At 44.7% G+C, this 13,684-nt stretch overlaps 1 protein-coding gene across 2 annotated transcripts in view; it reads right to left on the bottom strand.

The window, feature by feature from the left end:
- Positions 1 to 12,778, bottom strand: part of AHCYL1 (adenosylhomocysteinase like 1) — a 64,273-nt gene extending 51,495 nt beyond the window's left edge. For both annotated transcript variants that reach the window (XM_018557258.1, XM_018557259.1), the window contains exon 1: positions 12,561 to 12,778. In XM_018557258.1, the coding sequence (XP_018412760.1) occupies positions 12,561 to 12,650 (90 nt within the window). In that variant the 5' untranslated portion in view covers positions 12,651 to 12,778. The remainder of the gene's footprint in view (positions 1 to 12,560) is intronic.
- Between the last annotated feature and the right edge of the window lie 906 nt (positions 12,779 to 13,684).

Raw genomic sequence — 13,684 nt, 5'->3', positions numbered from 1 at the left:
TGCCAAAGAGTTTAATTTTGGTCTCATCTGACCGCAGCACTTTCTCCCAATCCTTCTCTGAATCATTTAGATGTTAATTGGAAAACTTCAGATGGGCCTGTACATGTGCCTACTTGAGGGGCGCTGCAGCATCTCAATCCACGGCGGTATATTGTGTTACCAATGGTTTGTTTGGTGACTGTGGTCCCAACTGCTTTGTGATGATTCACAAGCTCCTCCCATGTAGATCTGGGTTGATCCCTCACTTTTCTCATGATCTTCCTTAGACACAGCGCCATAGCGTACAAGCGATCCAGCCCAAGTACAAACGCTGGATCGCTTGAATTTAGACAGCAATCGTCTGCTGTTTAAAACAGTACCAGGAACAGTTCGTGGTATAACCACTTCCAACGGATGACGTGTATTTACGTGAACACGATGGAAGTGGTTAAACGTTTCTGTTCTGTTGCTATGGTCAGAGTCCAAAAAACTCCTGTGGCATATGTTCCATCTACAAAATTTAAATAGTGTTGGCTCATAAAAAGAAACCACTTAATTAGTGGGAAGGTGAGAGAGTTTTTCCTGAAAATCAGTCAATTTGGTGGTCAGTCAGAAATCTGTGGTAGTATTTATTGCTATGTTCTCTCTAACCTTTTGTACTTTTCTAGGCTTAATGCCATATTAACCTCTCTGACCTCACTAGAGTTCCAACTCTTGTCTACAAAAGTGAGGTTTGCTATTTAATTGCATCATAATGGTTAGAATAGACTAAACACATCTCTTCAACTCATCTATTTCAGCTGTACAAACTATACCCAGAGATTTATCTAAACACTGGTTTTCCCTGAAATATTTGTGGTTCGATAGGACAGAAAAATGCATGTGGTGATCTACAATAATATAATTATTTTGAGATATTTTAGCTGAGAAAAATGGTCTGTCTCTTCTCCCTTGTGCATACACAAGCAGAAATAAGATGGCAATCCTTGAGCAGGGTCATGTCAATAATAATAATTACATAAGCTGCATGTCATAAGCCAACAACAGTCATATTTATCATGGTCATGCCATTAGAAATGATAGTGCCCTGTACAGCCTACCTTGCAGGGCACCCGCCCTTTAAAGAAAAAAACTTTGTTAAAACAGTTGGGTTGTACTTAGCAACCAGGAATTATTGAGACAATAAATACTTTGATCAGGAGCATGTAACATAAAACATAGTTTACACAGTGCAGGGGTTACATTTCTGGTCAGTAAGTGCAAAAATTCTATCCTTGGTGTCACTGGACCTAAAGACGTTGTAGGTGCCAGCATTTGGAAATAACTAGTAGGGATACCTTGTATGAATTTAGAAGGAAAAACACATTGCACAAAGCCAGTGCTTGAAAAATTTGATGGTGTCTCACCAATCAGTCAAACATTTCACCAGTCAGCATGACCGGACTATAGCCTTGAAATTTATGTTAACAATTTTAGGGACACATAGAGCTTTCTTTTGGTGGTATATTATCACCACTGGGGGGGGTATTTTTTACTATACTGTATATAATGAAAAAAGTACTGTAAATTTTGAAGAAAAAAATGTTGTTATGTTAAAAAACATTTATTCTTACCCATAATTTTGGTAAAATACAAAAGACGGGATGACGTCGAGTAAATAGACACCAAACATGTCAAGCCTTAAAATTGCGTGTGCCCGCAAAAATTAATGGCCCTAAAATTATTGCTCACACTCCGATAATCGCAGCGATATGTAACATGGGCGGCACTATAGGCGAAATCGCTGTTTTCGCACATAGGTGCACCCGACGCATGTTTGCATGTGGGGAATGGGGGACTTAAAAAAAATGTAGTGTTTATTTTTTTATGCTTCTTTCATTTTTTTTATTACTCTTTTTTTTTTGTTTGTTTTTTACACTTAACTTTATTGCTATTACATGGGGGGCTAAGAAGCCCCCTATGTGATAGCCAATTTACATGACAGGTCCTCTTTATGGAGACATCAGGGATCTCCAAGACCCCTAATGTCCCCTAGGACCCCCAAGAGAAGCTGATGAAGCAGAGATCGGACCAAAATGGGCCCTATTGTTATTGGTAGCAGAAACAATAACCCCTATGAATGGTCTCAGTGACCGCAATAATAACCCCCAACATTAGTGTCGGCCTACCTATATATATTTATTATAGGAAAATCTCCAAGGATTCTGATGTGCAAGTATAAGTTCAACATAACTGTAAGAGCATAGGCAATGGAACACAATCCTCCTCTAATGCAGAGTAAAAGCACAACATAGCAAGATTTATTAATCTGACCGAAACAGCAAAACTCTTTGTACACTTTCTTATGCTTCCTGTGCAGACCATTGGTGTTCAGTGGTTTTACTTACCCCCAGTATCCTCTCCTGCGATTCTCCCTCTATTCTGTGTTGCTGCCTCATCCACTCTGCAGGAACTATAATTGATCTGTCAGGCAGGAGATCATGAGAGAACATAAGTGAGGTTTTTCTTTTTCAAATTAGCAAGGGCCTACCGGAGGATTCTTTGTGGAGACCCATCTAATTTGACAAAAAAAGTCCCAACCTGTATAAGTCCCACCCATGCAGGCAGCCCCTAACGTGTCCAGGAACTCTGCTGACCCGATGGGACCTGGTATGGAAGGGCTGCCTGTATCCCCCTATCAGTGGCCTTTACCCGCAAATCTGTGAAGGGTCATTCTGTGTGAATAGAGGGCAGACTGAACAAACATTCTTTGTATATCTTCTTTTCAGGTCGAATGTAATGTAATATACTGTAATACTGCATTATGGCCAAGTATTTCTTATGCCCCTCTGCTCCATCTGAGATATGATTTGTACAAATCCAGCTCCATTACTAGTACATCCCGTATGGAGCTGTATTGTAACTGTGCTGTCTCCCTTTATTTTGTAAAGTGCTGTCCAAACTGCCCTGTTTATATCATGTTATAGTAATAACAGAAATAATAACAGTACTGTAATAATAATATAAACAGGTATGGTTAGATATGATCACTAAAGAAGGTATGGGGAGAGACTAAAAGGAGAACTATGAGGTCAGTGGTTTCCACTCATCTTCATAGTTAGAGCCGACATGTGACAATGAAGCTATCACAGGTCCGCTCTATTAATCGGGAAGTGAGCGAACACATACTGTTGCTCACTCACTTCCCGATCATCTCCCTGCAAAGAGCCGTGAATGTCAGTGACCTCTCCCCGCAGGGATTCCCCCCACCTCTCCCATCCTCCAGCACTGATTGCAGGAACGGACGGGGGAGGGGGCGGGCACAGCTGGCTCTTCCTCTAGATAGGCAGAGCCAGCTGTCACTCACGCCGCTGGGTGGATCTCAACAGTATTGTCGAAATCGGTCCCGACTGCGGCGGTCTCATCATATAGCGGGCAATAGCTCGCTACATACTGAGCTTTGGGTCATGGGAGGAGGTTAGTATATGTCCTCCCGTGGCCCTAAAGAGAACTACAGGATAAAAAGTTTACCCCATAGTTCTCTTTTAAGAAAATCTTTGAAGCATTATTCTGCATAATGCTGCAATTTGTGAATCTGGGTAAAATGCACAAACACCACACAATTCTGAGTGGGGTAAATGAACATTCCCTGTGATGTTTTATACATGTACTGTTCCCTATATATCTTGCCTGTTTTAATTTGTGTGCAACTTACTGGACAGTGGCAAATACATACAGTGAAATGGCACAGTAAACCAAATAACTATATCAAACAAAAACTTCCATTACAGAGTTGCAACCCGCAGTCCAAAGATCCAGTGGAGTCCATGAGGCTCACTTAGGCCTGGTTAACACTAAGCGTATTATCGCAGCTGAATAAGCGTGACAAATGTGTCACGGAAAAAAACCCCCCAATCATTCTTATGGCCCCTGTTCATACCTGAGTGTTTTGTCCAATAAGCAAAATGCCTGTCACTGGAAAACGTACATGAGCTTCTTTTTGGCAGATTACAGCAGGTTGTGTCCTCATAGAGTCAATAGGAAACGCGCGTTGCAATGTGTTTTTCGTACGTTTAGCCCACTTTCATCAATGTGTCACAATCTGCTCATAAAAACGAGCGACTTGCTGCATGCGCGTTTTACACGTGTAACAACTCGCAAAGCCATGCAACAAAAAAATGTGCGTTTCTATAAACAAAAACACTGTCGCCTAGGTGTAAATCAGGCCTTAGTATCCAGTGTAGGCAAAATAGCCCTTAGTTCACCAAAACTCGGCAATCTGGGGAGTAGTGGCATCATGTGGGTCAAATATGTATGTACTTTTGGGAGTGACAAGAATAATGCTGTCAAATTTAGAGAGCTTTAACCATAAATGGCCGACAATGATTTCTTGTGTTCCAACACGCATGGTGATAATACGCAAATATATAAGCACAGAGGATGCACACCTACATACAGTATATCTGTATATGTGTGTGCATGGGTAGGGTCAGGTGTCTTTTCTACAGTATAGCTGCATAGGTGTGTGCACGGGTAGGGTCAGTGGTCTTTTATACAGTATAGCTGCATAGGTGTGTGCACGGGTAGGGTCAGGGGTCTTTTATACAGTATAGCTGCATAAGTGTGTGCACGGGTAGGGTCAGGGGTCCTTTATACAGTATAGCTGCATATGTGTGTGCATGGGTAGGGTCAGGGGTCTTTTATACAGTATAGCTGCATATGTATGTGCATGGGTAGGGTCAGGGATCTTTTATACAGTATAGCTGCATATGTGTGTGCATGGGTAGGGTCAGGGGTCTTTTATACAGTATAGCTGCATAAGTGTGTGCACGGGTAGGGTCAGGGGTGTTTTATACAGTATAGCTGCATAAGTGTGTGCATGGGTAAGGTCAGGGGTCTTTAAAATAAAATAAAAAATGATGTAACTTTATTGACAAGACCCTTAGGTGACTGCATTGTGCAGGTGACAGATCCTCTTATGGTGTTTACCCAACACAGCCTGCGGGTAACTGCACACAGGAGAGATTGGAGGGAAGCAGATTAAAAAAAAAAAAAAAAGCCAATGGTTGCTATTTTAACCATAAGCTTCTTTTAACCCTTTGCATGTCCTTGGCAATCAAAGGATTATGTGCAGACATGTTATAGTTGCACTCATAGAGCAGTGCCAATGTGGTTGGTATGCAGTGGCAATGCTGTAAACTACATCCTATTATTCTCTATGGTTAACAACCATGCTGACAGGAAAGATTCAGTCAAAAATGCAAAACGTATCATGAACTCATCCTGCAACAAGATGGGCTCCAAAACCATCAACCGCATATAACCCAAATAGGTCATAACACAACTGGAATGTCTCTTTGCGCAACAGTTTTTTCTTACTCTAGACCAGTGGTTCTCAACCTGTGGGTCGGGACCCCCTCGGGGGTCGAATGACGATTTGCCAGGGGTCGCCTAGTGGCTCTCGGCCGCCGGGAGAGAAACACTTTCTCCCGGAAAGGTCGGGACCTTTCTCTGCTCTGTTTTTTTTTTTTTTAAATCGGGGGCCACCGTAAGTCAGAAAAAAACTTTCACTTTGCAAAAGCCAATAGCAAACTAGCTATTGCACCCGCCCTCTGATGCTGCCAATCAGCAGAGGGGGACCTGAAGTTCTCCATCAGGTCCCCTTCTAGTGATTGACAGCAGCAGAGGGCGGGTGCAATATGAATGTATTCAAGCAAAAAAATATGTAAAACACACTTCTAGCTATGCATTCCATTTTCCCGGTCCGCAGCTGCAGAGATTGGGAAATGTCTCAGTGCCTGTGATTGGCACTGCGCGCTGTCAGCTTCCTGGCGGGCTCGGCACGTGGAGCTGCGAACATGCCCGAGCCCATCCCTATCAGTGACAGTACTGCGGAGTATGTACCTCATACGTTATATAGCCCCACACTTAAATTAAATTAAGACAAGATCTCTTGTGCTTATTAAAATACCATTACCAACAAGATTTGAGTGGTGCCATGCTTTTTTGGCTCATCAGTATTAGCACACCACCAATCTGTTTCAAACATAAATTATGAGTTGTAAAGCAAAATATGACTTTAAGGGTGCATTCACACCATTCAATTTGGGATCCATGCGGCAGGAATCCCACATTTCCAGTTTAGATGCGACAGTGATCTATTCCAAACCACATGTAATCGTGTCGCATACAAATACATGCGGACTCCCTCTTACAGATGTGGCTGCTGTCTCCCAGTCATTAACTTGAATGGGTGACAACGGCCACAACTACAACACGAGATTTGGGATTCCTGCTGCAGCCATCCCAAATCGTACAGTGCTGAAGTTTACTTATTTCTGTTATGCAGCTCCAGGGACATATACAGTATAATGTCCAATGAGAAATCCTCCCATGACTGCCCCTGGATACTACCTACATTGTTGATCTTCCGGTGCTATTGTGGTTAACAGCATCCACTGCCACTGTGAAAAAGTCTTCATAAAGGTGCACCTCTCCCTTGCCCCTTCCTCCTCTCTTTATAGAAGTTGTACTATTATCTCCCACAATGCAATGGGATCTGTGTTTGAAGGATAGGCAGATAAATGACAGGGTCCATTTCCTCTAATCAGGCTGTCAGAGGTCTGCTGACATCATCGCATTAAATGCAGGGCCCATAGCCCTACATTATTTGAGGAAGCTGAAGGACATTTCACCAGCCAGAGCATTGGGGAGACGACAGGAGGACCAACTGCCAGGGTAGTGGGGATCAGATAAATGAAAGTTCTTAACACAGGTACTCTAAACCTAAATGAAGCCCACTGAAAGGGAGGTTTTTTTCTCCCTTTTTTTCCCCTAGACATTAAAAAAACAATTACCATATCCGGCCGTTTATGATACAATTAGAAAAGGTTAAATATCTGTAGGCCTCTTTCACTGCCAAAGACTGCATGGGGAAACAACCGATTAAAAGTAATGGATTTTCCTGGCTGAACAAGATTTAGCTCTGTGACAGGTCAGAACCTGCAGGGACTTTCTTCCTTTTCTTCATAGGCACAAACATGCAAATGAACAATGAATGCTTGTAATAATGATAGTTCAGTAGCTATATAGATATTAGGGATGCAACCATACCGGTATTTTGGTACCGAGTATGAGTACCGATAATTTTTTTTCGGTACTCGCCGATACCAATTACCGAGTAATGGAAGTCACATTCAGGAAGCCAGGTGGCGTGTAATAACTCGCCACCTGGCTTCCCGATTAACAAGAAAGTCTGTCCCCTCTTACCTTGGCATGTCCAGCCTGTCACCCCGGGGCCTCTCCAGCCAGAACGCAGCCTTCCTCCGGTACCCAGCCGGAGCCCTCTGGCCGGCCAATCAGGAAGGCGGGCGCCATGTAATGATGCAACGCCATGCTCTCTGATTGGCCCGGGAGGCTGGCTCCATGCTCCCTCGTCATGAGATGACGAGGGAGCATGAAGCAGGCTTCCTTGCCAATCAGAATGCTGGGCTCTGCGTCATTACACGGCATCACAAGTGACGAGAGAGCATGGAGCCGCTTCCCGGGCCAATCAGGAAACCGTGCAGCGTGTAATGACGCGCTGCCCGGCTTCCTGATACAGGAAGTGCTCGTGGTAGGCATCGGAGCATTTGGTCGAGTAAGAGTACTCGCCCAAATACTCGGTATCGGCACCGATATCAATACTAGTATCGGTATCGGTGCATGCCTAATAGATATATATAGCTTGAAAATCATGTGTGACCAGAGGACGGCAGAGCCCGACGAGTAGCTTCCCGTCCGGTCGCTGTAATTAAACGGCCGGCCGGGATCTTTACATTCAAGCGATCGGGCGTCTCTAGAGACGCCTGATCGTTTGTATTAGCTGCAGCTGTCCCTGTCGTTGCCGGCCCCGAGACCCGCTGTGCCCGGTGCAGCTGGGACCCGCACGGCTGCTCTGTGACAGGAGATCAAAGGGAGTTCAGTACACAATCTCCCTCTGATCCCCTCTCCATCCCTGAATGCAGGAAGTGATGTATATTATATCACTTCTGCATTCTGCTGTCACTCAGCTTCTCTGGGGGTCCCTAGGTGACATTAGGTTGGCTTAGTAGAGCGGGAGGTGAGCGAACACATACCGGCGTTCGCTCACCTCTCGATCCTGTCACGGCTCTCTGCCGTGACAGGGGAGGGGCTGGATTCCCCGCTCCGCCAGCGCTGACTGGCGGAACGGACGGGGGAGGGGGCGGGTACAGCTGACTCTGCCTCTAGATAGGCAGAGCCAGCTGTCAGTCACGCAGCTGGGCGGATCCAGACATAATTCTGCCTCTGGGATCATTTAACCTATTCATGTTAGCAGGGGAGAATTGTAACTCTATTACTCTATCTACTATCCGACATATCCATCTGAATGTCACAACATTTCTTAAAACTCAATCTTTCAAAAACTGAGCTCTTGATATTTCCTCCTACCCGTGCACCTTCCCCAACATTTCAGTTGAGATTGATAACACAACTATCCACCCCTCCTCCAATGCCAAGGTCCTAGGTGTCATCCTTTACTCGGACCTCACCTTTCTTCCCCACATCCAATCACTATCCAAATCCTGCCGCCTTAACCTTCGTAACATCTCCAAAATACACCCCTTCCTCACCAATGACACCGCAAAACTACTCATCTACTCCCTTGTTACCTCTCGTCTTGACCATTGTGTCTTCCCTACATTGTAAAGCGCTGCGCAAACTGTTGGCGCTATATAAATACTATATAATAATAATAATAATAATAATAACCGCAGTGTACTGGAAGTGTGTACTATGATCATTTAACCTGGTACACACTTCCAGTACACTGCAGTAATAGAGTTACAATTCTCCACTGCTAACATGAAGTGTTTGTGTTTTGTGGTACAAATCAGAATGATGAATTCATTTTGCAGAATTGCAGGGCAGGCAGCAGCACTACAATTACCTCTCTGTCCTTCAAGCAAGGACATTTTCTCTAGTGCCAGGAAATGTACTATAGAACCATCTACAGGAATCAGGTCAGGACCAACAATTCACTTCTCATAACTTGAGGAAAATGTGCAAACTGTTGTTTCAAGGAAAAGATTTGAATCAAGATGGTAGAAACATTTAGCTGTCTGCAGTGTTTTTCAGTTTGGTGGACCACACCAATACAAGTAGTAATGCGGAGAAGTGAGGGTGTAGAGAGTAGAGTTGAGTGAAAGTTTTTTTTGCTAGCTGAGAAATGAAGCACTGCCTAGGAGACCTGGGAAATGCATTCCAGGTGCCCGGGGCTAGTGGTGTCACTGCCTGCACCTTTTGCATGTTAAAATCCTGATATGATTATTCACAGATGAAAGTCTTTCAGTTTAATTTTTCACCCACATCAGCAACTGATGCCAACAAGCATCGTATCCTTTTGTTCATAGCATGATCTTAGTTCCTAGCAGAGTCAAGAAAAGTTATATCTGCATATAAACAGAATGGAAGTTTGAAACTCCACTATCATTCATGGTACTTGTTTCTGTGTCCACTATTAGAAGTTTACATTCAAACTTGTTCAGACAGAAACCCAGAAGTAGGAGCATTTAACTGCAACAAATACTTTCACTTCTCTTCTAAAAAAAAACAATAAGTGAAAATAGAAATAAAAAATACCTTAAATATTAGCTTGATTGACGAGAAGAAATCAATCAACTTGCATAGTTCCAGCTTTGTTATTTCATATACAGAATCAAGCCCTCACTAACTGGTGCCTGTTCAATGGAGGTGCTTCACGAAGTGCCAATTTTTTTCCCCTCTCATGTGAGGAGGACGTCGGCGGCGCTGAGCGTCGCGTCACTGCTGTGGGCGGAGCTCCAGGTGGAGTCCTCTGGGCAGGCTGAGCGGAGGAGCGTTGCATCACTGCTGTGGGCGGAGCTCCAGGTGGAGTCCTCTGGGCAGGCTGAGCGGAGGAGCGTTGCGTCACTGCTGTGGGTGGAGCTCCAGGTGGAGTCCTCTGGGCAGTTGCCGGGCCGCCTACATTAGGACCCCACGTGGAGCTCCGCCCACAGCAGTGACGCAACACTCCTCTGCTCTCAAAATGCCCTGTATCGTTCCCGATTCCGATTTCGGGACATCCCTAGTTCAGGCCAAAGCTTCTTCTGAGTATGACAAGCCTGCTTTAATTAATCTAGCAAGAATGTGCAGTCTGAAGCTACTAGCTTTTGGGGAAACAGGGCTCATGCACCCAGACATAATAAAATAGTGGGATCTACCCAGGATCTTGCTTGCAGAAAGCTCCAGCACGTAAAGGTCCGTACACCAAAGACGTTAACCGGCTCCTGTCAAAATCGGCCCTAGTATGTCTATGTATGCATGTGAAATAGGGGCCTTAGGTTCTAAACTCCTAGAGGGCAGGGACTGATGTGAATGTGCAACTATGTAAAACGCTGTGTAAACGATAAAAATAAAGTGCTTCCACTGACACACGTTTAAACGCATAAACATCAATAAACCACCTCCATAAGATGATCCTTCCATTCCTTTCGCTCAGTTTTCACTTGCTAAGTTCTACGCGTTTTATGCATACTCCTGTAAATTAAGCAGAAATACTAACGCAGAATGTTCTACTTTGATTTTACGCTGCTGAACACAGTCCGAGATTACCGAGCAGCTGTGTGCATGAGAGAATATTATACAATACTGCTGTGTTCATGTCTGTTAACCACTTGCTGCCCAGAGCCATTTCTTACATTTGCGCACACATGATAAAATCTGAATGTGGCTAGAAAACAGCTTCAAGTGTTAACCACTTGCTGCCCAGAGCCATTTCTTACATTTGCGCACACATGATAAAATCTGAATTTGTGGCTAGAAAACAGCTTCAGACCCCCAAACAATATATTTTCTGAAAGCAGAGGCTCTGTAGAATAAAAAGATGCTAGTTGCAATTTTTTATGTCGCACGGTATTTGCGCAAATGCTTATCAAACAAGTATTTTTAAGATAAAATACACTAGAAATTAAATTTAGTGCACAGAAACAGAATATAATACCCATTTCTTGGTAAAATATAAGAGATGAGCTCATGCCGGGTAAAAAGATACCAAACATGTCATGCCTTAAAATTGCGTGCGTCCGTGGAAACTGCAAAAAACTATAACAACCAAAATTTCCCATGGGCGACGCATTAAATGCTTTTACGGCTCATCAGTTTAGTGTCAACAGTGATTGATGGGCCTAGAATTATTGCTCTCACTCTGACACTCGCAACGATATGTAACATGTGTGGTGCAATTTTAATTGCACATCCGACGCGTGTTTGCTCTTTATGTGCGTGCACATGGGAGACTTTAAAAAAATGTTTTTGCATTTATTTCTTTTTTCTGTTAGTTTAAATTTTACAATTTTTTTTACACTCAACTTTATTGCTATCACATAGGAAGCTAACAAGCCCCCTATGTAATAGCAAAGATAATGTGACAGGTCCTCTTTATGGAGACATCATGGGTCTTTCAGACCCCTAATGTCACCTAGGGACCCCAAAGAAGCTGATGAAGCAGAGATCTGCTTCACCAGCTTCTTCTTCTGGCTCTAGGAGCCGGAGAATGTGCCCAGACACAATGGAAGTGATGTAATACACATGACTTCCGGCTCCAGTGATGGGAGGAGAGATCAGAGGCTGGAAGCCTGCTGATTTCCCTCCGATCCATCACGGAAGACCCTTTGTGCCGATCCCGGGCTCGCATGGGGGACAGCGGAGCCTGGGAAGCCGGCGGCGGGGTTGTGAGGGGTGGACACAGTGTTGCACTGTACAAGTGATCCGGCGCCAGATTGGTTGTATTTAAAACAGCAATTGTCTGCTGTTTAAAACGGTACCAAAAACAAGGCTGTAGCAGCATTAGCAGCCGTGTTTGTGGTATAACCACTTCCAGCAGATGACGTGTATTTACGTGAACCCGTTAGAAGTGGTTAAAAAAAACAAAACAAAACAAACCTATACACTGTACTGATCTGAATGCAGCATTTTCCGCACCCATGTGTAGGAGCCCTAACCAGTCACAGCAGCAATTCCCAGAAAACTGGATGGTAGAGATGAGCCTGGCCTTGCTGTGAACCCAGTTCACTAAGCATACTCAAAAACTGGAACTGCTGCCCCCTTCTCCCGGCCCAATCAGGGGCAGGGGAATTTGCCACTCCGCAACTGATTGGACCGGGAGGAGGGGGTAACAGGGGGGGGTGACAGTCACAGTTTTTGTGCAAGCTTAGGTGAACTGGGTTTGCACCAAGACTACCAGATGGAAGATGGTTATCCCTGTGTGAGGTTGATCTGTGCACTGTAGCACACAACCATCACTCATCACCATATTGACTCTTTATAGCAGGGGTAGGCAAGCTCAAGCTCTCCAGCTGTGGTGACTACAAATCATGTCTGTGACTGTCAGAGTCTTGCAATGGGATTTGTAATTGCACAACAGCTGGAGGGCTGCACTCTGACTACCTCTCCTTTCTAGGGTACATGCAATTGTGGTTACATTAGCCTACTACCTCGCAGTCTGACATGACAGCTACTAGCCAACAAGCATGAAAACGTGAGACAGAGAGGGGGTGTGGTGTAAGTGTCAATGACGTCATTACCTTCTTCGGGGTCTTGCTGACAGCAGCCATAAAGGAGAATCTGTCTGACACCTCTGAGACATCAGCCGCAACCGCATCTGGTAACGACATAACGCTGACGTGACAATGGCCGTTTGACAGCTATGTAAAATACAAATACAGCGTCAAAGTAAAGTGGTAGATGCAGCGGAGGCACCGGTGTTACATGGAAGACGAGATGGAGTTACGTGCTCGCTCCCGCATGCGTATCTCAGGCACCTGCCGCAGATGGCGCACGCGCAACTCGCTCCCTTCCTTTCATTAGTACGTTCCCGATCTTTGGCATTGACTGCAGTGCGGCCTAGATCAAGCGCGTCACACGCACGGACACTGCAAAGTAACTTCTAGGTGGCAGTGTATATCAACTGCGCATAAGCCTAACTTCCTAATGTCAGCTGTCCAGAAGCAATGTCTTCTAACGTGACTGGATAATGCATGGTTGAGTGGATAACATCCACGCTTGGTGCCAGTATTAACCCTTCCATTCACAGTTATGGTAGTATACAGGTGACAGTATCATTGCTTTTTCAGGTAGCTATGAGTGCGTCACCTGATTTTTCCTTTTATCCAGCAGACATTAATTTCCCAGTGGGAGTAGCAGCTTGTTTTTCAGAAACAAAATAAATCTTAGATATTCTATAGTATCACTTTTTTTTAGCTATAGTTCTCTTTTGGGTCACAGGAGTGCAGATACTAATGTACTCCTGTGACCCAAAGTCAGCATACCGTGGGCTACTGACAGCACAGAACAACACTGCAGCCAGGAAAGATCCTAACTAGGAATATACCAGTACTAGTATCTGACGATGGCGAGTATTTGGGCAAGTACTCCCCAAATGCTCCGATACTTGAGCTTCCGGTATTAGCTTCCGGGAAGCCGGCTCCATGCTCACTCGTCACTTGTCTCGCTGCCCGGCTTTCTGATTGGCCGGGAAGCCGCCTTTATTCTCCCTCGTGACAAGAAGCATGGAGACGGCTTCCCTGCTAATTGGGAAGCCGGGTGGCGAGTTTTTACACGCCGCCCAGCTAACCAGGAAGCCAGGTGGCGAGTCATTACACGCCGCCCGGCTTCCTTAATGGGACTTCCGGTATTGGTATTCGGTATT

Source organism: Nanorana parkeri, unplaced genomic scaffold (assembly GCF_000935625.1).
Source record: "Nanorana parkeri isolate BGI_ZX_2015 unplaced genomic scaffold, ASM93562v1 scaffold276, whole genome shotgun sequence".
In the NCBI taxonomy this organism is placed as follows: Eukaryota; Metazoa; Chordata; class Amphibia; order Anura; family Dicroglossidae; genus Nanorana; species Nanorana parkeri.
This window is presented reverse-complemented; position numbering and strand designations above follow the sequence as displayed.